The sequence below is a fragment of the Hyperoodon ampullatus genome (genome assembly GCF_949752795.1).
Source record: "Hyperoodon ampullatus genome assembly, chromosome: 9".
NCBI lineage: Eukaryota > Metazoa > Chordata > Mammalia > Artiodactyla > Ziphiidae > Hyperoodon > Hyperoodon ampullatus.
Genome location: NC_136922.1, coordinates 40,307,531 through 40,334,797, shown reverse-complemented (window position 1 = coordinate 40,334,797; position 27,267 = coordinate 40,307,531). Strand labels below are relative to the sequence as shown.

At 34.7% G+C, this 27,267-nt stretch overlaps 1 protein-coding gene across 1 annotated transcript in view; it reads right to left on the bottom strand.

Moving 5' to 3' along the window:
- MEOX2 (mesenchyme homeobox 2) overlaps positions 1-27,267 on the bottom strand; it is a gene marked incomplete at both ends in the record, with an annotated part of 61,744 nt that overhangs the window by 6,944 nt on the left and 27,533 nt on the right. Inside the window, one exon of the mRNA XM_079711801.1 lies at positions 7,322-7,494. Within this exon, the coding sequence (XP_079567927.1) occupies positions 7,322-7,494 (173 nt within the window). The remainder of the gene's footprint in view (positions 1-7,321; positions 7,495-27,267) is intronic.

Genomic DNA, 27,267 nt, shown 5'->3' with positions numbered 1-27,267 from the left:
ATGCAATGGGGACTATTACAAGCCAATCATATGTATTATATTCTCCTTAACAAAAATGCAGCCAGAGTAATCATTCACATGACGAGCAAAATTCTTAGAGGACTGACCACTTTTAAATTTGACCCTTTAGAAATGTCATAGTAGTAGTAAATGCTAACAATTATACCTTTTGTCATACCTGATGAAATTCAATTCAAATGACCTACTTTATTAATATTAATTTACAGTGAAAATTCACTACACTAATTCTATACAAGATTTTAAAAAAACAGATACATCTTTTAGTTATTCTAAGTGAAATATTGTTTAGCTCAGTATATCATGAGTAAATGACTTCAGCAAATCTGAGTGAAAATATCAAAACTAAATAAGGCATTTTTCTCCATTACTGTGTTAACAAATTCCTGAATAGCAATTCTTGAATACATGGAAATTGTGTATTCTGACCCACAGCTGGTATTTATCTTGTTTAAACTACTAAGATCAACTAGAATGATGACCTTTGCTCGCAACATCTTGCCTAATCTCTGGGATAATGTTTAACAATAGTTAGCAATATATCACAATCAGTATATACAATTTTAAGAAATGAACTTTATCCTAGCCACTGTCTAATTAAGTGAAATCTATCAAATGTAAATATTTGATTGAAACACAGAAACTCACCATTCTTACAAGAGCAGAATATTGGCAATTCTTATGATTCAATCTAATTAAATATTCAGATTATTTCTTGACAACTAATTTCAATATCAGAATACATGTGAACTTTCACCACACTTTTATTAGATTTTGGGACTGTCTCCAAAATTATTCTAAGAACTTATAATGGCAATTATTACTATCATAGAATATACACTGACCACAAAAGTATTCAGTAATTTCAATAACTGGGAAAATTTCAAAAAATTGAAAAAAAACTGTTCAGCATAAGAATTAGAAGTGATAAAGAGAAATGAAGTTAAAATCCATCCTAAGTTAAATACGTCTCAGGTTTTCATGAGGAGTCATGGAAATAGGGAGTTAATTGGTAGAAAGTCTTTTATAGCCAAATTCTCTAGAAATTGTCCATTATTAGACCTGTATTTACTATTTTATAGATGTCATAGAACATATGCAATGCTCTATATACATTTTTAGATAACAGAACATCTCTTTAAAGTTGAAGATATCAACATAAAACTTGAACTGGCTTCTCAAAATTTCCAGAAGCTTCTTAGTTTTAGAATTCATTTTAAATTACATGAAAAAAACTTACATGATCGCAAGGATACTGTGGAAAAGGAGTAATCTTTCATTACAGAAGATTTTTTCTTTAACATTACAGTTTAAATGATGATCTGTGTTGCAACGCATATGTTTCAGAATGTTACTGTCAATTTATTGATTAAATATAAGTTAATTACTTGTTTCCTTATTGAGGAAATACCTAAAATTAAGGCTCATTTTATATGTGTGTGTATATACATACAGGTAGATAGCGATGTATCTGTATATCTCTATGTCTATCTCTCTATTCATCTACCTAAGAACGTTTTAAAAAATAGATTCCTTACATACTCTCAAGGCTGGTTCAATAAGGGTGGAGTCTTATTTTTCTGATTTTTTTCTATATTATTTCAAACTTGGATATTTACATTGGTAAAAGGTTAGGGTTCAACTGTTTATTTCTCAGCCTTCTACTTTATACAGCTAATGTCTCTGAAAATTAATTTAGGAGAGGGTGGAATTGTTAATCTTCTCTTTATAGATTTTGCTTTATTATTGATATTCTTAAATTTTACATCATAGCCTTTGTTTTGTGGAACCTAAGGCAGTTCTGAATGTGGCTTTTAGAGCTCACCACACATTGTCGATATGCATTTCTTTAAAAAACCAAACAAACAGCATTATTCAGGAAATATCTCTTTTTATTTTGAACTAAGATTCCATTGTATATTCCACCATCAAATTGTCCACCCTATCCTACCCCATTTTTCCCATCAGAGTCAAATTATATTTAATCTCTCAAATTAGCAGGCACACCATGATTTAAGCAAAAGAAATATCTAACCGTTACTCTACGTGACTGTTAAATACTACTCTAAAGAAATGAGGAAATATCTAAAATCACTGGCTACACAGGTATTCTTGGATTACCTTGAATAGACAATATGTCTGATCTTGGAGACATAATTTATTACCTAAGTAACTGAAAGTATTCATAGATATGTATAGAAATAAACCTGCAAAGGGGAGGGATTGTGCAAAATTCTGAGTAAAACACAAAACCACTGTTTATTTGGCACAGGAAAAATTCTCCTTCACAGTCATCCAAAAAATGGATATCTATTTGGAAAATACTTGGCATTGAGCCATTTAATGATTTATGAGTAACAAACAAAACATAATCCCTCTCATTCCCACTAATGTAATATGATCCAACTAGGTGGGATTTTCCATTTATCTTGGCAGAGGTAACATGAATTCAGGCTGTTTATCCTGGTAATCTTAGCTTACAAATCTGCAACATTGCACCTTTGATTAGCTCTGTGAAATGATTTTGTGAAAAGGAAGGATCTCCCATTCTTTCTATATTTGGCAGCCTTAACTCTATAAATATGTCCATTTTGTCACTCATAGTTTTATGCAGCTGCCTTCCCTCTTCTTCCCATTGTGAGACATTAAAAATTTGGCATGAGCTTTTTCCAAGTGTATCTGGATGGATGAAAAAGCCAGAATAAGCTTGTCAAACTTAAAAAAAATCTTGGGACAGGAGGGTCTTTAGACTGACTGGCTCTTCAAAGTATTCCAAGTGGCTCTGCCAACTGAGGATTATTAGATGTTGACTGAGAAGGGTATATGAGAATATGTTGTACACTTGAGGCTGTAAATTAGAAACTGGAAGGTTACTAGAGTGGTAACTATTCCACAAAAAAACACTATATAATTAAAATATTTAAAGCTCAACTTTGTTCCAGTGTATTCATTTTTATTTAACATAAATCAATTTTCTTTAACACCTAAGTGCTAACATGGAATTCCTTTGCAGGATAAGCCTCTTTTTCTCCTTCTTTCTTTTTCCTCTTCGGCCAGATGGAGTTCAAAGGGGATTACAGACTTCCCCTACCTGTATAGGCACTGCATTATGGGAGACACAAACATAAAAGTCCTATTTCTTTGGAGATTTCAGAACTATTCTTCAGATTTGAAAATTTGAGTCCCGAGTGATATTTAAGGATTTAGTGTACCTTACTTTTCTCTAAAAGGAAACCTAATCATTATTGCAAATATTTATAATCACATGTATGTGGCCCATCAGAGCATTGTGGCAAGTATATTGATTGGGTGATATAAACAAGGGAGCAGTATCTACAAATAACATATCAATTATACATATACATATTTTAAAGGCAATTATGTAAATTTTCTAAATAAAATTACATCTAAAAACTGTTTCTGGTTATAAAGTAAGTTTTCATTTAGGAGAAAGTTATTTCTTGTGAAACAATTCTGCTATTAATGGAAATGATTCAATATTTGTTGTTTTTTCCCTTTACATTATTAGAACATACAAGTTCTTTTTCTATATTTGAATCTTGAAAGGCTTTTAAAAAATCAATAAAAAAAATTTTAGGAGATTAAACATTCTATTAAAGTTAAGGAAAACACTGAACAAAATGGAGTTAGATATAATATTCTTTGGTGTATACATTTAAGTTACTTTAATAAATCTCATGTTATTTTAAAGTGTGGAAAAAATCTTGCAGCAGAATGGAACTGGAAAATTGTACATTTATAATTAGAATATTTTACATGTGGAAATCCTTTAAGGGGAGTTATTTAAGATTTTATATGTCAAGATATAGATTACATAGGTGAGTATGTATGACATTAATGCAAAATCAAAGTAATGGAATAGCTGTATCTCAATTAAAAGAAGATGAATGCAAAGGGTTCAGTTTATAACTCTATGTTTATAATTTTTAAAGCCCAACCATGAGAAAATAAACTGAAAATGTCTCACTGGGATGAGCACTCTGGCATCTTGGAGGAATATGCTTTCAGACCTTTAAGAATAGCAAAACTGATTGACAGCATACAATATTTTTCTGATGAATTTAGCATAGTAAAATTCAGACCAGAAAAAAAGCCTTCGGATTCTTAATTTAAGATACTGAATGTGCACTGAAGTAGAGGAAAAAGACATAAACATTTGGCATAACCAGAAACATTCTCTCAGATGACCCTGTCATTCCTCTCTTTTGATATTCAACGCTCATCACAATAGTGAACACTTGTTCAATTTTTGCTTCTTCCATGAGTTCTACCAGACTTGTCCAGCTTATTTTAATAAGATTTTATTTCTATCATCTAGCTCAACAAATATTTGTGTTACAAAAGGATTAACTCACTATGCCTTGCATAGCAAAGAAGTTTTCCCCCTCTGGGTGATAGATTTGTTTTATAGTTTATGCTAAAATTTCTTTGACATGCATTGTGACATATAAATCTGAGTAGAAGAAAGAGAAGGTAGTTTTAATTTCCATTTTATGCCTTGGGGAGATTGTTACTTGCCTAAGAATACCCAATTCCAATTGGCAAATCTAGGATTTTTGTTCAGATTTTTCTCATAACAATTAAATTTTTTTCTGACTAGCAAAAACTAAAGACATAATTTTGATTGGGAATTTAGATTCCACATGCACCCATCATATTTTCTTATTAACTTGCAAAACCGTTAATAGAGATTTATAGGATAAAAAAACTCTTCTACACAATACCAAATTTTCAATTCTTTGAAAACCTAATTAACTCTTAGTGTTTGTTGTTGTTGTTATTTTTTCCCTTTATGAGGCTATAGTTAGATTGTTTCCCTAATGACCTCCAAAAAATTTTGCCTTCCTTCCATGTGTCTACTCCCATAGGCAGTCCCCTCTTACAATGACACCGAACTTGGTCATATGATTCACTTTAGACAATGGGACATTAGTAAATATGATGCAAGCAGAGGCTTTGAAAGCCCTTGTACATTGGCGTTTTTCCTCTGAATACTCCTGGGAATGCTTCTACCACCATTTGTGAATCCCAGGGAGCCTATTAGAAGATGAAACCACATATGCAACAGGGACAAGATGTCCCAGGTGAGGCTGCCTACACCAACCAATTCTTAGTTACCCACCAGCTGACTACAGTTCCATGAGGGCTCCAGGTAAGGCCAGAAGTAGGCCAATTGATCCCAGTCAAAATCTTTGATCCTCAAAATTTTGAACAAATTAAATGTTGGTTATTATTTAAAGCCATTAAGACTTTTCAGTGTCTTGTTACACAGCAAAGGCTACGTGATACAAATTTTAAAGGGACCCTTTTTAAAAAACAAAGATTAAAATTGTGCATGTGTGTGTATACAGTGTGTGTGTGGGTATGTATATATATGTACATAAGTTTTTCACATAATGGCTTCTGATTCTTTTCCAAGAATGGCAAGTCAGTTAGGAAAAAAGAAGAAATACCCAAAATACCTTCAAAATTCCCAAACCAAATTTACAGAATTTCTCCTAAAAAGACATTATTCTTAGCCAAAAGTGAGACCTCTGCTCTATGATCAGATAATGACAGGTAACCATAGGACATTCCCAGAAAAGAAAGCACGGATCTTGACTTTTCTCTAGACTAAACACAGTAATGCATCCCATATTTCTGTAGATTACAAGCAAACCCTAGTTTCTTATTTCCTTTATGTATCATTTAAAATATAGTTTCATTTCCTAGAATTCACTGTCTCTATACAAAAACATTAATGTATAATTCCACCCTCCTTTTTTTCTGTTTCCAGTTAAAAAAAAAAAAAGCAAAAAAACAGATGTCTGACAATGTAGATTTTGGATCCTGCTTTCCAGCATGCCAAATGTTGTACACTTATGGAGAGAACTTTGTATGTGAAATTCAAGGGAAGGAAAATGTTGTGCTCCATAACTTCGGTACTAGTCGTAATATTTAATAAAATATAAACTGCCAATAAATAAAACCACATAAAAGTGTTCCTCTGTATATTTTCACTACCCAGAATTATCCTACTAAAAACTGAAATACAGAAATTAACAGAAGGAAAGCAGATGATTGAAGAAGTTGGATAAAATAACTTGCTTTCCTAAGACAGTATTCATCTGTCCACACCATGTTGATATTTCTTTGCTTCCAGTGGGATCCCTGGAGGAGGTGCATACAGTGGAAGAGGAAATGAGACTCTACTCCTAAGAGTGCCAATCAAAACTGCACTGTCCATAAAGATGTTTGCATTTGCCTTTCAGGAATGTTTTCCTAAAGATTAGCAACTATTAACCATCAGTAGGGTAGATTCTCCTAGGGAAAATCAGAATCCATATAAGGAGTGCTCTGGGAACACTACTGGAGCAAATCATTTGCCATTCAATTAAAATACAAGAAAGGCCTAAAAAGTAATTAATTAAAAATATTATTTAGGTCTTATTAACTGGTGCCCACAGGTCACTAATAATTTCAAAGTGTTCTCTAAATGAGTGGGTACCAGAATTTTGAATTTCTGAGACCAATACAATTTCAAAAATATTTGAAGTAATGGGGTAGAAATGTTTACCAATGATCTATGTAGCCTTGCTCCCATAATTTCCCAGCTCCCTTGAATTTAAGTGGTACTATTGACTATTTCCGGACATTAGAGTGTAAATGGAAGTGACATGGGTCATTTCCAGGTGAAAACATTTAAAGGTCAATGCATGAACCTCCAACTCTTTCTTACCTCCTGTGGTTACCAAGGACACCACATGTCAGGATGCCAGAGGGTCAGATTGGGTCCCTGAGTGATTATTTGGAGTGCTGGACTTGTAAAGTTAGTATGGAGAGTGAACAAACAATGAACTTTTTTCTTATGTCACTGAGGTTTGGGGGTTAATGTGCAACATAAACCCTATCCTGAGCAAGAGAGGAAACTAACATGGGATTGCCAACTTTCTATTATTCAAAATAAGGAGATTTTAAAATATAAGCAAATAAAATTCCTCTCCATATGCCGTCATTATATAAAATAAATAATATTTTAAAATAAAAAAATGTAAGAAAGGTACAATCACAGAACAAAGGATGATTCCTTAAACTGAATAAATGCAGTTTTCTATAAAACATGACTATCTTATTCTTTCTTAATTTTGTCATTTTGCTGGGCAAAAACTTCATCATGAAAGAGAAAATCTGTCTTCCCAATGATATTTAAGAACCACAGATCTAGATATTTCAAAAATGGCGGGAGAAGATTGTTGATCCAAAGCAATTAAAAATATCATATAATCTCAATATCCGACATTACCTGTCTTTCAGTGAGATCCAGATTCACTGCTATCTCATATCGCCTCAGTCTGGTCAGATAATTATGATGGGCAAATTCTGCTTCAAGTTCTCTGATTTGCTCTTTGGTAAAAGCTGTCCTTTCCTTCCTGGGTTTGCTATTGACTTCTGACTTGTAATTTCCTTCCTGGGAGTCTGAAAATAAAAGAGAGAATTAGATTTAGTTCATTCATTTAAACATGTTCAATCATATCATTCATACCAGAAATATTTACTGAGTAACTACTTTTCCAGGTAGCATTAGACATGGTAAAAATAGACAGAGACCAAAGACAGTAAGACTTATCTCAACAGGGTGAGATAAATTTCTTTTTTTTCCCAGTGTGCCCCCAAGTGACTCACAGCCTAATTGGGGAAGTGTCTAGTTTTCTTCTTTTGAAATAGGAACAAAAAACTTAACTGCTCTTAACATGCTGTTATAATAACAAGATAAAACAAAGCCCCTCTAGAAAACAATTTTATATCTGAAACTATTCAGATATAAAATTTCTTCTAATAAGTTTTTCAACATAAATTCTTGAGGTCTAAGTATGACTAAACAGAGTGATCCTAAGAAACAGTGGTGACTCAGTATATGACTATCTGAGCAATTCAAATATCTAGCAACTGGACCATAAAAGTCAGTTCAAGCTCAGAGTAAGCATACGTAAGTGTGTGTGTGTGTGTGTGTGTGTGTGTGTGTGTTTATTTATTGGTTTTTTAATTTCAATTTAAGTGCAGTCTCCTTGAAGGCAATAGCAATGCTCTTTTTATTTTGAATAATACTTAGTGCAATGTGGAATCTATAAATACAATTTTGTTCATTTAACTCAAAATATGAACAGAGTTTTAAATGTCTTTTCCTTACATATGAGATAAACATAAGATGCACAACACCTAAAATTAGGTACCCAAACACCAAATCTTATAATGTCCTGTAGAAAAAATCATAATTTACAGCAAGCATATCATGCCATCTTTTCTTCTAAGAGTTCAAGACATAATTAACATAGAGTTATTTAACTTATCTTCATAATATCCCTGAGACGTAGGTTAGAAGACATTCTTAACATACTGAAGAACAGAACGTGTGCCTATAATGGAAAAAAATTCTACATATACAAAGTAATAGATAATCATACCAGATCTAACAATTCATGTCAAATTTACCTCAGTGAAATATCAACATAATCAAGATAAAGTGGCATGTCTGTACTCTCTCAAAAATTATTTCAGTTTTCTAATTAATTTTGAGCTTGTACACACAAACAGTGATGCCTTTACCAGGTAGTGATACAATGAACTCTTCTATGAAGCCAAATGAGAGAAATGATATAGGAAAAATGACGGTCAATCAGATTACGAAGTGTGACATTTTTTTAATTGACAAATATAGTATGGTACAGCTTTATGAAGGACCTTTTAAAGCAGTATTTGTTTCTTCATCCAATGATGCTTAAATATGCTATGTACAAAATATTGTTGTTTTTTTAGTGTTCTTTTCCTTTCTGTCTGGCTGAGGGAAGTCTAACTAAAGTCAAGAGGGGTCTACATAATGGAAATCCTCTAGACAAGGTGCTCTAATGTAAACAGTTTTGATTTGACTCTTACCAGAATCTATGCTGGCCAAATGTAAAGTTTTCTAGGTCTAGTAGCAGCAGTGGCAATAGGTTTGCATCAAAATTTTGGCATACTTGGCCATTAATTTTCTGTGAGGGATCACAGGGCATGTTTCACTGACTGGTGCACTGGCACTGTCATAAATTCTTTAGAATTCACAGACCACATTTCTGGGCTTGACACATAGCCCCGTGTTGACTGCCTCCCCACCTTGACAGGGCAGTCAGGGCTTTATCCAGTGCAAAAAGTGGTTTGTGATATGTTAGACACAGGATGACTGTATCTAATTGTAAGCCACTGGGACCAGATGAGTTACGGATTAGATGTGTGAGTTCTCAGCTAGGCTGTGTTTACACCATGTGAACTTACCTGGCTCTAAGTGGAACGTGCATTATCCACTTTTTTAAGCCACAGATTTGCCGACCTCCACATCTTTGGTGCATTTTGCTATTCTGGTATTATGTGAACAAAACTTTCCAATGATTGATTTCTTTCTTTTTTTTTTTTTTTTAACTTTTCCATCAGCTGTACTGGCAGAGGCAAACTCAGTCACAGCCCAGAATATTCAGATAAGTCCCTCTCACAAGGACTCATGTTCTCACGTGAATCAAAAGTATATTTTTGCCAGTTTGGAGCCATGTTTAGTCTGAAATCTGTGGCTGATTATTCTTTATGTGGGGACAATGCTCTTTTCCCTTCAGTAATGCAACTCTGGAAACTGAAAGCAAAGCCAGGGCGTTTTTTCTCATAAGCAATTCAATTGGAATGATTCATGGTTAACACATTCCCTTATATAAGCATGAATGAACAAATTCACATTGAGGAAAGTCCTATTAAGTTGTATTTATTTTTGAAACCGATTTCTTTGAACTTTCGCAGTATTCAGCAGTACTTCAAAAATGCCACAGACACACACAAACATACAAAACTTGGGCCAGTTCTTGGAAGAAGGGTTACATGCAGTGGATCTATACGCATGCCCAATGAAACTAGAAATATACAAGAGAAGGTTTATACATCCAGTGACTGAATTTGAACAAAAGTCTGGCTATAATTCAACATTTATATCCAAAAGCAACTTACCAAGCGCCTGAATTCCAAACCAAAGTAGCTCACAAAGTGAAATCCAGTGACTAAAATGATGTGAATTGTGCACACTTACAATAAGCACAAATGGAATAGTTATATTGGAATTAACGTGACAAAGAGTGGGTATGTGCTTCTTGATTTCATTACCTAAAAGAGAATGTCAATGTAGCTGAGGTAGCACCAATGTCAATTAATTATGTGGACACTTTTATCCTTGGGTCTGTGATTCTGTTGTGGTTTCCACCCATGATGCTCCCACTTTTTCTTTCCTGTGAAAAACATGCTCCTTGGGATTGCATTTCTGGACTTATATTTTCTATAATCTTGGATTTTAAACAGTTTTTGACTTTTTTCCCCTGTATTTTGCAAAGTCCATCGTTTGCTGACCCTGAAGCTTCTACTACTATCACCTGACTAGCTTTTCTTTGGTGGAAAACGGGTGACAGCCTTGGACGAGGCTTTTGGCAAACTGCACATTAGCTTCCATCTGTTTCCCAGCTGTTTCAACTGAGGCAAAACTCCCTCCGTTTTCTTCAACCTCCCATATCCTATGCCAAATGGTAGGTGTTGAGGGGGGAGTCTGGAAACTGCCCTCCTTTCTTGCCTACAACCGCAAACAAAATGTCACCATCTGTACAGTACATTGCAATGTAAAATAGTACAATTGTTGTTTCTCGTCTCAGATACTTTAATGCACATGTGGGTGCGCTCTCACTCTCCCTCACCGCTTGGAGGAAATGTTGACTTATGTGTTCAGGTATAGTTAGCAGTCCCAGTTCCCTAACCTTTTGCTCCCTGGGACTATGCTAATGGAAGAAGTCTGCAATACTTCCGTGGAGGATAAAAATTGCCCTCTGAGGATCGTTTCTGTCTAGCATTTAGAACTTCTCCACATGTGACTTTTTATTTCCCCTAGTGCAAGAGGATGCCCAAAGATAATAATGTTTTACTGACGAAAAGTAATGTGAGGGCTTGGTCTGTTCACTAGTGGCACAGAATACCTTTTAGCAAAAGAGAAATAATAAAGTATGATTGAGTATATTTTTGGCTACCCTGAGTAAACTTATTAACTTGTTTAAATGAAGAACATAATTTACCAATGTCTGTAAAATATCAAAATGTAAAGGAAGGTCTCCATAGCTTAGACTAAAATGAATACTTATTTCATATTCTGAAGAAAAAAATGAATACTAAGCCACAGTCTATTCTAGTGCTTTGCAACTTCTTGTATTAACGTTTTGTAAGCTATTCAAAATGAAAGATATTCTGTTATTATTAACAAAGCTCTGCAAATAGTAGATATAGGAAGCTAATAATTATATTTATATAGGCATAGAGATTGTGGATAGATGTAGGGTAATTTATAGAATAATCCTATTGATGCTAGTAATTGTCACATTTAAACGGGAAATTGCCTTCCTTATGGGAAACTTATCCAACTTGCTACTCCAGCTTCTTAATGAGTGGGCATTTCAGCCTTTCCAGATTTTTTTTTTTTCAGAGTAAATAATCTTCCCCAGGGGTTCTTAAATCCTCTAGATGATCCACTCTCCAGATTTGAGAACCACAATCATAGTGAGCTACTATTACTAATGAATGTGGCTATTATACACTGAGGTATGTAAGGGGAAAAAAGGATTGAAAACTACTATGCTAAACCTAGAATAGAAATTAGCATTGAAAATATCCACCGTTTCTTATACCATTGATGTGAAAAATGTAGAGCTACTATAACAGTTTCTCTTATAAAGCAAACCCAAATTTCAAAGAACAAAAAAAAAAAGAAATTTCTATTTTTAGTAACAGTGTAGTAATAGTAACAGTTGTATTCAACATGCAAAAGTCATTCTATGGGCTGGACCAGTGATTATCAATTGGTGAATGTACTCTTTTACCATCCAGCCTCCCTCTTCACTGCCTCCTTGATTACTCATGGGATTGTCTAGTATGCTTTCAGGAATGAAATAAGTCAGATAAATCTCACATTAGTGAAACTGAAGATATATTTATTTTTATTACATTTGTGTTGCCAATTGTATGTTTTGAACAAATAATTTATAAAGGATACCCTATTTACTTCTGTTAAAGGCATTTAGGTTCTTACTTGGTGGGAGATATTGAAAGATTAACTGTGTATAGCTAAAACTTATATGTAATAGAATAGTTACTATTATGTCAGAGTAAATTTTAGTTTTGACTTTTTAGATTTTGACTTTTTTAGATTTGACTTTTTCCCAATACACTTGGGCATAATTTTATACAACTAATTCTTAAAGTGAGAAAAATCAAAATTCAGTGTACATGACTGTGTCAGTACTTAGCAGTAGCTACCTACATAAGCAAATATTATAATTGGTAACATTACAGAATCATACCACATGATGTAATTACACAGAGGAAAAGAGTATGAAGACTTGAGATACTTTATAAAATCTATGTATTTTTAGGTCACATTTTAGAATGAGAGCGAAAGAGAGAGACATAATAGAACAAGATTGTTCTTAAACTAGTACCAATTTAATAACTTGCTATGAATCTGGATATAAATAATTTGAAAACAAATACCTCAGAATATACATAAAAATAAAATATTTGGGTCTCTTAAAGTCACCCACACCTTATACATAGATGTTTCCCCACAGTAGGTAATAATCTTACCTTGGCATTGCATTGCATTCCTAGGGTAAACTGCCAAATATTATAACAAAGTCCTTCTCTTTGCTTCCTCCCTTCTCTATAATTTTAAGATGATAGCAGTTATAGGAATTTTAGCCAATTTAAAGTAGATACGGGCATTTTAACAATATTAATTCTTCCAATCCAGGAGTACAGGATATCTTTCCATTTTTTGTGTCTTCTTCACTTTCTTTCATCAATGTCTTATATTTTTTAATGTATAGGTCTTTCACCTCTTTGGTTAAATTTACTCCTAGGTATTGATATTTTCTTCTTTTTGATGTGATTGTAAATGAGACTGTTTTCTTGAGTTATCTTTCTGATAGTTCATTTCTAGTGTATAGAAATGCAACAGATTTTTGTATATTAATTTTGTGTCCTGCAACTTTACTGAATTCATTTATTAGTTCTAACAGTTTTTTTGGTGGCGTATTTAGGGTTTTCTATATATAGTGTTATGTCAGCTGCAAGTAGTGACGGGTTTTACTTCTTTTTTTCCAATTTATGTCTTTTACTGCTTTTTCTTTCCTAATTGCTGTGGCTTAGACTTCCAATACTATGTTGAATAAAAGTGGCAATAATGGACATCCCTGTCTTGTTCCTGATCTTAGAGGAAAAGTTTTCAGCCTTTTACTATTGAGTATATTAGCTGTAGCTTTGTCATACATGGCCTTTATTATGTTGAGATGCATTTCCTTTATACCACTTTGCTGAGAGGTTATTTTTTAACCGTAAATGGAAGTTGAATTTTGTCAAATGCTTTTTTTGCATCTATTGAGAACATCATATGATTTTTATCTTTCATTTTGACAATGTGGCCTATCACGTTGATTGATGTGCAAATGTTAAACCATCCTTGAAAAATTCCACTTGATCATATTAATGTATTGTTAATACATTAATGTATCCTTAGATTTGGTTTGCTAATATTCTTTTTTTTTTTTTTTTTGCGTTACGTGGGCCTCTCACTGTTGCGGCCTCTCCTGTTGCGGAGCACAGGGTCTGGACGCGCAGGCTCAGCGGCCATGGCTCACGTGCCTAGCCACTCCACAGCATGTGGGATCTTCCCGGACCGGGGCACGAACCCATGTCCCCTGCATCGGCAGGCGGACTCTCAACCACTGCAGCACCAGGGAGGCCCAACGTCTCCAATCTTGCTACACACTTCTAGGCTCAGAAACTCATTACAGAAGCCCAGAATTGACTTTGTGCCTCTAGCTATATCCCCAGGACAAGGGGATGCAACAGAACAAGGCACATGTACCTGCTTGGATTGTGCCTGATAGCGAAGGCTTTCACAAGGATCACCATTTCCACCTCCAATGGGACGAGGAACCCCTAGTGAAGAGCTTTTGACATACAGCATTCCATTATATTTTCCCTGATCATATTAGTTTAAAAGTGCACCTCTCCTCTGGGATCCCATGAAATGGTCGGGTTTCCTTTTTACAATGCTTACCACATTCTGCCACAGTATAGATCCTTTACTTCCCCTACTAGAACATAAATATTTGATGTCAACTATTGTTCTCATTTATTCAGTAATTGGGGATGAATACGGGCATTCATATTTACATTTTAATACACACATAAGCAATAGTCAAGGACATGAAGAGGATGCAAACCTCCAATCCATTTCTCATTCACCTTCTATTCAGCTCTATGTCAGCAAATGGCATGGGGTTACATGGTGTTACAGTGTCCCTGAGAGAATGAGGGAAAGAAACTCTTTCAGAAGTCAGGGATCTACGTCACTTGGCAGTGGCCAGAAGAATTGTGACATTTCTAATTTACATCTGTCAACAGGTCAAAAGGGACTGAGATCCCTTTTGACGTCAGACAGCACCATATAGCTTTTGCAGTGAGGTCTTAGAAAATTCAGCACCAATTCTGCTAACAGCTTGATAAATCCCTTGGACATGGAAGAGCAGAGCTTCCATAGTTTTCTTTTATATACTGGAAGACAAGTCTACGTCTTCTAAGAGTGTGAGGGCTTGCATTTATGCCATTGTTCTCAGCCTTTTTTGGCAATTCACCATACATACTTTTTGGCAAGTGACTTTAATATATTTTTATAGCAGTAACTCTTATAAATTACTGAGCTTTTCATTTATCTTCATGTCTGCTTTGTTTCTCTGGATTCTAGACTTTAGGTAATTTAATATTAAGAAATTTGCCTTATTCATGTTCATATTCCCAATGCTAAGCACCTAATTCTGAATCTGTTCTGGATCTTTGATTTCCATGCTGTGGTCATGAGTTATGATTTCAGTGACAATCCTAAGGGGCTTTCTTCTGTTATAAAAATTTGAATGACCTTCAACTTAAAAAAAGAGAAAGCATCACTCAATATTGCTTTGTATTAACTTTTCAAAGCACACATCTTTCATATAATTGATGGCAGATGGAGACAGGTCCATAGTCTATCTGAATATGCAGACATATTCAGATAGAAAAGTGCCAAAGCAGTGTCACGATTATAAAATTTAAAACCCAAGAGATTAAATGTTATACCAAGTGAAGGAACTGATTACACATAGTTCATAATTCCCACCCTCAGCACTATTGACATTTTGGACTGGATAATTCTTATAACATTTATATGCAGTGAAATATGAGCATATTCAAGATAAATGGGTGATGGCTGTCCTGGGCATTGTAAGACATTTAGCAGCATCCCTGGCTTCTACTCCCTAGATGCCTGCAGCAACTCCCATCTCCACTTCAGTGTTGTCAGATACTACACAGGACTTCCAGTTCAATTTAAAATCCAGATAGACAATCAACAGCATTTTAGTTAAGTATACCCCAAATATTGCTTGGGACATACTTATATTAAAAATATTGACCTTTGGGGTTTCCCTGGTGGCGCAGTGGTTGAGAGTCCACCTGCCTATGCAGGGGACACAGGTTCGTGCCCCGGTCTGGGAAGATCCCTGGGGCCATAAGCCATGGCCGCTGAGCCTGTGCGTCCGGAGCCTGTGCTCCGCAACCGGAGAGGCCACAACAGTGAGAGGTCCGCGTACAGCAAAACAAACAAACAAACAAACAAAAAAATTGATCTTTGATCGAAAATTCAAATTTAACTTGGAATTGTGTATTTATATTGGTGAAATCTGGCAACCCTACCCCAGTCGTGACACTCAAAATGTCTCCAATTATTTTCAGTGCCCCCAAGGGGCAAAATTACTCCCAGTTGAGAACCACTGAGTACAGATAATATTTGAGACAAAACATCAGGGCTTCCCTGGTGGCACAGTGGTTGAGAATCTGCCTGCTAATGCAGGGGATACGGGTTCGAGCTCTGGTCTGGGAGGACCCCAGATGCTGCGGAGCAACTAGGCCCGTGAGCCACAACTACTGAGCCTGCGCGTCTGGAGCCTGTGCTCCGCAACGAAAGGCCGTGATAGTGGGAGGCCCGCGCACCGCGATGAAGAGTGGCCCCTGCTTGCCACAACTAGAGAACGCCCTCGCACAGAAATGAAGACCTAACAGCAAAAATAAATTAATTAATTAATAAACTCCTACCCCCAACATCTTCTTTAAAAAAAAAAATCAATAACTCCAAGTTACACAACTCTTTCTAGGAATGACCAACTTGATTCAGAAGTAAATGTCTTATGTGCAAATACCACCACTTTTATTCCACAGCCAAGCCTTACCTCCTCCAAGTCAATGACTAGATTGTCTGCAGATTAAAATTGCTCATGAAGTTTTTTTGTCAATGCTATGTTTCTACAATATGTCAAATCACGTAAGAGCTATAAAAAATCCATTATTTTATTAAATATATATCATTTAATTAGTAAATCTTGGTTTAATTAATAAATCTTGACTTAATATGCATGAATTTTAGAACTTGAACAGATTCTTACAAATCATCTAGTTCCACCTGCTACATTTATAGATAAGAAATAAAGAGACTCAGAGTGACTAAAGTGCTCATCAGAGATCACATACTATCAGGTCATGTTTATAGGCCTCAAGTGTCATTCAGTTATAGAAAGAGACATAAAAGCATTTTTCCAACTCCTTAAATATCCTTACCTATTGCATGGTGTCTTCTCAAGAACAAGGACTTCAGAAACATCACTATTTAATTGTGATACTAAATATGGCTATGAAAGCTACACAAATAGAATCTTTATTATCCAAAATGCCAAATGAGCAGATTTTAAGACCACAGTCTCTGCCACTTATCTGAATATTCAACCATTAAACTTCCTTTTCTGCATATTTAACATAGAATTAAAGTGAAGGAGATAAAATTAAGTAAATTATTTAGCATAGTACTTGCATACTGTGGGCACTCAGTAATCAACTGCAAGCTCTAGCCATTATTAGGGGAGGACTAGGCTCTAAGGACCTCAGTAATTGAAAATGATAGATTTGATAGAATCGGGAGTTAGAAAGTTTTTTTTTTAAGCATATGAAAATTTTGTTCTGAAAACAGAAGTCAACCTAAAATCTAGGAAGTTTAGAATTTACACAGTAACTAGCAGAGCTTTATTTTACATTGAAAAATGCACAAATCTCTAAAAGGATCTGTGTATTATTTTTGGCTAGTCTACAAATGAAGCTTAGGGTTTAATTATGATTTTTCCAATGAAACTGTTGAGGTGACATTTTACAAGGCCCAGTGGGATCAATGTATGAATTCTTGTTTCCTCTGAAAGTTTTATTGGGATATTTGATGAAATTTAACCAAACCTGGAGTCAGATAGTGTGCTTGTGTGTGTGTATGTGCCTACCTGCATGTGTTTATTCTCCTGCAAAGAATCCTAGCAGCCAGGTATATGGTTTTAGGTAGAGAAGAGTCATATTCTGCCTTGATATTAGAGTATACAAAATGTTTAACTAACATTCTTAAATTGATTAAAAAATAAAATCAGAAGTATTTACTAAACAGCATTATGAACCCATATATAGTCTACTTACAACTTTCTTCACATAGAGGGTTTGAGAAGTTAATCACATAGGTATTTTTTAACCTCAGAAATAACTATACGGGAAGATTAATAGCAAATGACTCATAAATTGATTTTTCTTTAATTTCACACTAATAAAAGATAAGTTATAAACATAATTAATAGATAAAAGTAATACAATAAAAATAATTGGAAAATCCCAGCCAACTCGGGATTCTGGCCCATGCACCAAGCAGCAACTGGTTTCGTTTTGACTGCTGCTGGTAGAATTCAATGCTTTGTGATCCATTTCTCTGCTGCAGCTGTACTGGCAAGAAGGAGAACAGGCTCAGGGTGACCAATCTGCATTAAGTCAATTTGTGATTGTTTTCTAAAAGGGATTTTTTTTTTTTTTTGAGTTCTTAGCTGCTTTCTTTTTTTTTTCCATCTTTATTGGAGTATAATTGCTTTACAATGGTGTGTTTCTGCTTTATAACAAAGTGAATCAGTTATACATACACATCTGTTCCCATATCTCTCCCCTCTTGCGTCTCCCTCCTTCCCAACCTTCCTATCCCACCCCTATAGGTGGTCACAAAGCACCGAGCTGATCTCCCTGTGCTATGTGGCTGCTTCCCACTAGCTATCTATTTTACATTTGGTAGTGTATATATGTCCATGCCACTCTCTCACTTTGTCCCAGCTTACCCTCCCCCCCCCCATATCCTCAAGTCCATTCTCTAGTAGGTCTGTGTATTTATTCCTGTCTTACCCCTAGGTTCTTCATGACATTTTTTGCAATTGGGAGAAGTCTAAGAATTTATGACTTACATTCATGGAACATTACTTAGGTACTCTCCACAAATAGAATTCTGTTTACATTCACTAAGCAGTACATGCTTTATAAAAAATAAAAACCAATAAAAATAAAATCAGTGCTCTATGATTAAATCAACTTGTGATTCAATAATTTTACAAAATAAAAAAGTCTGATGTAAATGTTTGAGCATAATAATATTAAAATGACAAAAGTGTTGATGATGGTTCTCAAAGTGTACAAGTCATACCATCCTCTTTCTCCTCATAATTATTACTACTACTTACTACTTATATATATTTGAGTTGGGAAAAACTGCAGTGAAATTTACTTTGAAAAACACCTGAAACATAAGATCTGACTGAAGAGATGAAATGATAATTTAAAAGAATTTTTGACAGTAAAATGTTAAGAACTACCGGGCTATGCGATAAAGAATACGGAAGCAAAGGTGGTTGATGACAGAGACCAGTGAAGCCAGAATGGTTGCAATGAATAAGAGGAAAAGATAAGCCTCCATTTAGTATATATATATTATTCTGAGAGATGAAGGAAGAGGTTGAGATCAGAAAGACTGATTCTAGAGTTACACTTCTTGGACAAAAGAAGGTAGGAACGATGGTTGAGTCTGGGATCTGCCTGTTTGTGGAGAAAGGTTGGGATCTGACAATCTTGTTGAACTCTGAGGCTCAATAATAAAGTGGCATTTGCATAGCAGTTTATGCTATAATCCATCTTTGAATCAGGCATCCATAGCCTAATACTCTATGTTGAGAGTGTTGTGTGTTAGACACAAACATGAATAGTTTATTGTGTAAAGTGCTAGGAAATGGATCAATATGACATAGTACCTATCTTAAGGTAGCTTACAATCAAGTTGGGGATGGAAGCCACTTAAGATAAATCCACAAATAATTACAAATAATCATTTTGGGTATACTATCTTGACAGTCTGATGTTTAATTGTCAAAATTTGATGTTTTGGCATGCATAACCTGTGTTTTTGTTAAGAGCATTTTATGGGAAATACTTGGATAATATCATTATTAGTCCATTTCATGGGGGGGAGCAATTTTAGAAAGATACATGTGTATATTTGCATATATAACATATGCTAACCATGAAGCCTTCCTTTAATCCCACATATGGCATAAAATGTTCTGCAAAGCCTTAAGAATTGCTAACTATATAGGGAGCTTCTAAAATACTTTTTGGAAGTCTTAAATGCAATTACCCTTACATAGAAACTTAAGAACTTAAATGCAATTATTATCTATGCCTTCACAATATTTTTGAGACTAACTTGAATGTAGCACTGTAAGAATTTCACTAGGAAATTCGCTCTTCACTGAAGTGTAAAAAATAAAAATGATCATAATTACTTTTATATTAGATTTGAAAAATCTACACTTATTTTGAATCTCTACCAAGATAACATATAAATGGTACAGAGTTAAGTCTATGACAAAGTAAAGCTTTCATCTAGGTCCTCCTGACAATTCATGGCTTGTAATTTTACATCAAACTAAGGCATTCTGTCAAAACTCACAGTTTAATAATTTTTTCACATGTCACAGATCACAGCCTGTACCTTTTGAAATGAAGGTTAGGTATTGAATAGCATTCAGTATTCCACTTCACTGTGGAGGGAAAGGGGCTTGAAGTATCAACATTATGTTTTACTTAACACCTGTGGGTCAACACCCGTGTTGTACAAAAGGAGTATAAAATTTATTTCTAAAATGTAATTTTCCAACACACACACACACACACGCACGCACGCAAAGCGTATCCTCTGCTCTCTTGCAATAATTTTCAATAGGTGGAAAAAAATCTGAATAGTATACATTTTTAAAAGTTTTGCCTTGATTAAACAGAATTGTGGTTACAATTAAAGCTATATACATTTTACAGCTTTACATATTATTTACAACTTTTATGTATTTAGAAGGGAAGAATGACTTAGAGAAATTAGCAGGAGCTTTGAAGCCAGCCAATCTCAGTTAGAAGTCCACTGTAGTTACTTACAACCTGTGTGGTCTTAAGTCTTTCGAAATTCAGATTCCGCATGTACAGAATCCACACATGATTGCTATACAGAGGAAAATGAGCAAATTTACAGTGTGTATATCCAAGATGTATTATGAATCCAATAATATACACCTATTATTAATAATATTATTAAACTTAAAACGTATCATTAGTAAGATTTAACTAACTGAAATTGTTACTAAATCACATTTATTAGTCTTTTAATTTTATTTGAATTGCTTAGTTGTCATTTCTCACCTAGCATTGAGTTAAATACATGTTGATTTGTTTTTTTAAAAATGATATTGATTTCAAAAGGAGGTGATTATATTTTCTAGCTCTTTCTACCAACACACATGTTAAAAGACCCAGCTGTGCTCATAATTTCTTTGGCCAATCAGCAAGGTTTAATTATGTTTCCTTTTAAAAAATAAATGGGTGTTGCAAGTCTGTATGATTTTATTTCTTTCATACTTTCTTTTTACAGCTTTGCTACTAAAAAGTGTAGCCAAAATTAAAGCATACATTTTTCCTGAGTGTAATTAAATGTCATTGTCTTTTATTTTCAAAGTAAGCCAAAATAAAAAGTGTATATATGTTTGTATGTGTGTGAGTACATATATATTTATACTCTGAATATTTAAAATATTTTGTTTTATTTAGTCATCATTGGTCACATAGGCATTTAGTCAAATTCAGGCAATTTTGGTACATATATAAAGCACTTCTAGATTTTTACACTTTCAACCACATGCAATATATGAATCCTCTTTTTGAATGACTACAAATGAATTTTATCCAGTTCTGTGCTGGAAGGTGGGGGGAAATGCTCTCTAGAGCCACTACTAACTGGCCCTAGCACACTGCTGTAACACCTTACTATTTCACAAAGCTGAATACTGGGATTCAGAAACTATCATAACATCATGGATAACAATCTATAGTTAGAACCTTCTAGAAAAGAAAGATAGATTAGGCTAAGAGGGTATGATTAGCTAACCTGGGAATGATCTCAATGATTAGACAATAGTATTCAGAGCAGTATTCTAAAGTTTATCTATAGAATTGATGACATTTATCTATGATTCACTAAAACCCCTTCCTGCTGTGCTGATCTGACAATCAATTCATCAAAATGGGTAAATCACAGAGGCTATGCTCATGTCACTGTGAACAAAGAAAAGGTTAGAAGTTTCTATAAGTAAGTGAAAAATATTTCTTTTTAATTCTGTTCAACACACAGGGAGCTGTTGCTAATCATAGATTATTGGGGTATCCAGCAATGATCACTGCATCTGAGTGTTTTGTTGTTTAAATGAAGTAATAGCTGTGCAAACCTAAAGCACAGAATAAAATATGTCAAGAAGAAAAAGACCACCCTTCAATATCCAAGTATTGGAAACTAAAAGCACAGACACAGTCGAATAAGAGTGGAAAAAATCTCCAAATTTCCCACCATTACAATAATATTTTTCTCTTAAGATGGATACTGGTGTTATTTTCTCTTGAAGATGTTTCCACGTTGAAATTACTTAAGGAACTAGCAAATTGAAACAAAGAAAAAGATGAATAATTGTTTGGAAGACAACAGAGTACCTGAATTATCAGGACTGTCAACAAAGATAAAAGTATTTCTTAGATGCTCTCTTGGTTATCATGCTATTTTAAGTACCAGACAATGTAAGTAAACTATACCAAGTACCTAGTCTATAGAAAGAGTTGGCTTTCAAATAGTAAACAAATGGAAAACTACTACATATATAAGCCTCGTAGCATTCTGAGAAATGTGTATGAGTATTTTTGTGGCATGTGCATTTTGTTTCAGACACATTTAAGTGTGTGCTTACGGGTATGTACTTGTGGCAGTACTAAGGGAAAATTTTCCTATTTTTAAGCTTATATTTAATTGCAGCATCAAAGGGAATCTTCCATAATGAGCACTTACTATGAAATATTGGAAATTAAAAAGAATGTGTTTATAATTAAGCTCCATGTTAGTAGCCACACAAGAAATGTCAATTAATCTACACTAAAACACCAAGTTTTCTGGCAACAGCTATGGAAATGAAAATGGCAACATGCTTGTAAAAACCTCAGTGGTGTGAAACCTTGTTCATTTATTTAATAGTTGTAATCCTTTTGTTCTCAGTTTACTGCCAGCCTCAGGTTTCTTAAATGAACAAATGAGATAATATACGTGAAAGTACTTTATAAACGTCCCCATATATAAATAGAACATTTTACCTGGGACAAAGTTTCTATAGCACTTTGAAAATATATTTTTACAATGTAATTGTATTTTTTTTCTCCCCAGACATCAAATAAAGTGATACTGGTTTTCTATTATTGTCTCCTTCAAATACCTACACATTTCCTTCCTTCAACTCTGGAATATACTATTTCTCAACTGAAGAAGAGAATATCTTTGCAACATAGAAAAGTTTTGAACTTGAGTTTGAAGTATGTCAAACTCAGTAAAATCCATGGTATTAAAGATCTAGGATATTGGAAATACTGTACTCAAGTGATTATAATTTAATTGCTCATTATATTACAAACAGAGCTCTTCATGCATTTAGTTAGCTATAAAGCAATGACTTATTAAAAGAAAGTACTCCATGGAACCTAAGAAGTTTTTTATAATGAAAAGAGAAAGCTCCATAATTCATAATTATATTTCATCACGAATTTGAGAAGAGCTCCAGCATTTTTCACTTAAATAAATCACACTGACATAAAATTAATATCCAGATTAGTGGTTTGGTAATGCTTTAGTGAACCTGTATTAACTCTTCCTCTCTAAGATAATAATTGATTTTAACAAGTATTTTCTCTTTAATGATAGCTCATTATCCTCAAGGAACTATATTGAACGTGATGTGTATATTTCAAAATATATTTGCCACACTAAATGCAATTTATATACAGTATTATCCGCACATTCTCCGTGTTATAGAGAATGGTATACACACCAAGAAAAAAATATAACAAATATATTTATTATGTTAAACAACCCATAGCTAAAGCTAAAATTTATCTAATGTTCACAAATAAGACTAGTAGTAGAAAAAGTTCTTATTTTAGGTATTTCAATAGTTCTCTAGGAAGAAAGTTTTTATTAGCTTAAGTAAGGTCTTTTCTGATAATGATTATGCTCTAAAAATATGAATTAAGGTTTCTGTTGAGAAAAATAAACCATCATGCAATTCCCACAAACCTGTGATACTTGAATATACATAAAATGAATGTTGGAAGAATATTTTCATTGCTCATTTTTACCAATAATCCAGGTTTGCCTCATGAACTCATCATAACAGTATCTCGGCGAGGTATCTGTGCTTTCCACATTAAAATGGTTAAGACATTTTCAGACATATGGCTCAAAGATATGTTTTAGTAAATTCTATAGCTAAGTTCAACAAGCACCAAGATTCTGCTTATTATGCAAAAGTCTACTTTGATGGTTCAATTTCTTTGTCTTCTCATATTACACTATTTCCTTTCCTTAGCAATTGTATGCATTAACATAGCAAAATCTCAAGGATCATGATCTAGGTTCTAAAATGTAAAGACAGGAAGCTCAATTTTATGGAACATGAAACTAAAGCTGCTGTGAACAGTTATTACATTCTAGTGGCAATGCTACAAGATTTAAACTTTATAATTGCTTTTAATAGCCAATAACAACTACGAATCCTGGAATGTTTATTATTGCAATTTTCCTGAAATTGGTAGAACATAATTTCTCATTTTAAAAGATGACCATTAACAAAACAATAGGACTTTTAAAATTTAATTAACTTTGAAAAGAACAGTCACTTTTTCTAGGATTAGCATGTATGCATTAGCTCATCTTCTTACAAAGACTTGACTTCAGAACTCTTTTTATTTTTAAATGCCTCAATTTACAAACCATGTTTTGGAGGGTTCACAAGACAAACTCAAATAATGGAAACATAATAATCTCAGAAGGATTTCCTTTATCCACTCATTAAAGTGGGAAAATCTGGTCTTCAAAATGCTGAATATCCTATCATGCTAGAGATATTCCCAAAGTATTCAAATTCATCCCTATGACATGTGTTTTTTAATTAAATTAATACATATTGGAAGAAATATCAAGAATAGGCAAGCTTTGTCTCTTACATATTTAAAAAGTCTTCAAGATTTAATGTAATATTTTCTTCTCTGAATTGTCATTAGCAGTATGAATAATAAATGTTTACAGATAAAGCACAGCTACTTTAAAAGTTGACTTAAATAGCACTAGTTAATTGAATAGCAAGACAATTTCGAACCATACAATCATGTAGTAGGGGACTTCTTTTTTCTCTTTAAAAATGTAACCAACTACACATAAAAAAAAAATTTGATGCTGCTGTGGATGAGGAAAAAAATAAAACCAGGAAAGTGAATATCTCATCACACAGTAAATAAATGACAGATTTCGTTTGGAAGGTTTAAGATGGCCCTCTTTCTGGAGTCTGTATAATCATTGCTGGACTAGAGAGGTAAGGATAGCGGGCCAGAGAAGCTGATCTGGGTCCTTTATTGTTACCATTAAAGTCATACATAAAACTGTCTCCGCATTCCATAAAAATGCCATGGTGCTTCAGGAAAAATACAGACCTGAGACAATAGTTTATTTTGGCTGGAACTAAAGTTCCAGAACTGAAGAGTTACTGCCAGAAATAGGAACCAGCTTTGAGAAAAATTTAACTGAACTAGTATGCAAAGAAAGTGCTGCAGTATTAATACCCTAGCGCTTCAGGATCTGAATCAAGGGTCCTTTGTTAAGAACCTTGCAACATAATTGATCATTCAGAGGATGTAAAGAGGTATGAGGTTGCAGTCCAGTTAGCCAGGGAATACCCTTTTCCTCTGGCACCCACTTCCCAGTACAACTATAAAATAGGAGCAGAAATGTCTCACTCTGTAAAGGATTAATAATATCTGATTTCCATGAAATTGAGTTGTTCTCTAGCTAAGCCGCAGTTGACCTGCGTTCTAGGGAGAGCCTTCCACAACTCCCTGAATAACCAAAGCAAGTCACCCTGTCTGGGCTTCCTCATCTCTGTTCCCCGTATTCTTTTCTCTCAAAATGGGGAATTCTCCAAAGGGCTATGCTTAATCTACTATCTTCCATTACAAATTGTCATATCTTAACAGTTCTCCATCTTCAAGGTGTCAATTACCATATGAATTCCACTCAACTAATATTTATTGAATACGTACAAACTGGTAAGTCATATATCATGTAACTTCATTAAGTTAAAAAAAAGTGTGGGGGGGAAGGAGTGGTGTGTGTGTGTGTGTGTGTGTGTGTGTGTGTGTTGGGTGGAGATATCAGGAAAAGGGATATTTTTTAAGTTCAAAAATAATTCAAAACTTCGAGGAACAGGCCTGGTGCCAGAATAGAGATACAAACGCCCATGGATAATCAAAGAAGAAGAAAAAAAATCACATGAAATTGAGGAATCATGAAAAGTTTCATGAAAAAATTACATTTATGATGGTACTTAAAAAAAGGCAGTGCTTCTACAATGGGAGATGGCAGAGATACCTTTCCAGGTAACAGGGAAAGTAAGAGTAAAAAGTGAGGTTAGAGGGGATTCTCTGGTGGCGCAGTGGTTGAGAGTCCGCCTGCCGATGCAGGGGACACGGGTTCGTGCCCCGGTCCGGGAAGATTCCACATGCCACAGAGCAGCTGGGCCCGTGAGCCATGGCCGCTGAGCCTGCGCGTCTGGAGCCTGTGCTCCGCAGCGGGAGAGGCCATGACGGTGAGAGGCCCGCGTACCGCACAAAAAAAAAAAAAAAAAGTAAGGTTAGAAACCAACTAGTGAGTGCAGAAAATAGCAAGTACCTAGATTATACAGTACACATGGAATAGATGGCAGAATCACCCCAGAAAATAGGCTGAGGCCATCTGGTGCCTTGAGTGACAGGCTAAGGAAGTAACACATTTCTGACCAAAGGGAAAAAAAAATGTTCTATTACAGTGGTAAGGAAGGGGATATGGCAAAGGTACAGGTGCCCAGCGTACAGGCTCATGGAACAAGGAAGGGTAGATCAGGACACCATGCTGCTGACAAACCATCTGAAATTCAGGGCAGGGTTCTAGTTCAGCAGAGAGCCTGACACCTCACGGAAAAGTAAAACAGAAGACTTTCAAATTTAGACAACACTATAGAGATTAAGCCTAAGATGGACTTGTGTGTGTTGCAAAACAATTAATTCTAAACTCTCAAAGTTGGTGACCAGACAGGACTACAGATCAAAGGTTTTGGGGATCAACAACTAAGTAGGGTGGATGTCAGGAGAGCTCTCTCAGTCCCACTTCTGACTGCCTCCTGGCATTCCCTCTTGGTTGTCTTGCCACCCCCTACAAGTCAACAGATTTCGTGTCTTCCTCCTCAAAACTAAACTAGCTACCTTTTCCAAACTCCCTATCAGTGGCGTAACAGTTTTCTCAATTCCAGGCTCAAAATCCTTAAAGCATTTTGATTCCTTCCACTTTTTCCCATCCCCCCACCACCTATTAGTCGCAATGTTTTGTGTAATTTTCCTTTGCGAAGGTAAACAACACCTGAGTCAGGTTCAGCATTTCGTGCTAAGATTACCACAATAACCAATCAGCCCGATTCACACTAGACATTTGAATTTGCTTTTACTCTGCCTAAGAAACTATGTTCTTATTTTATCAAGGTAGGTATCATATGTTCAAATGACGCTGGTCTCAGTACTCTATCCCAAGAACATTTTAAACTAAGTCCATCTCCTGTGGGTGCA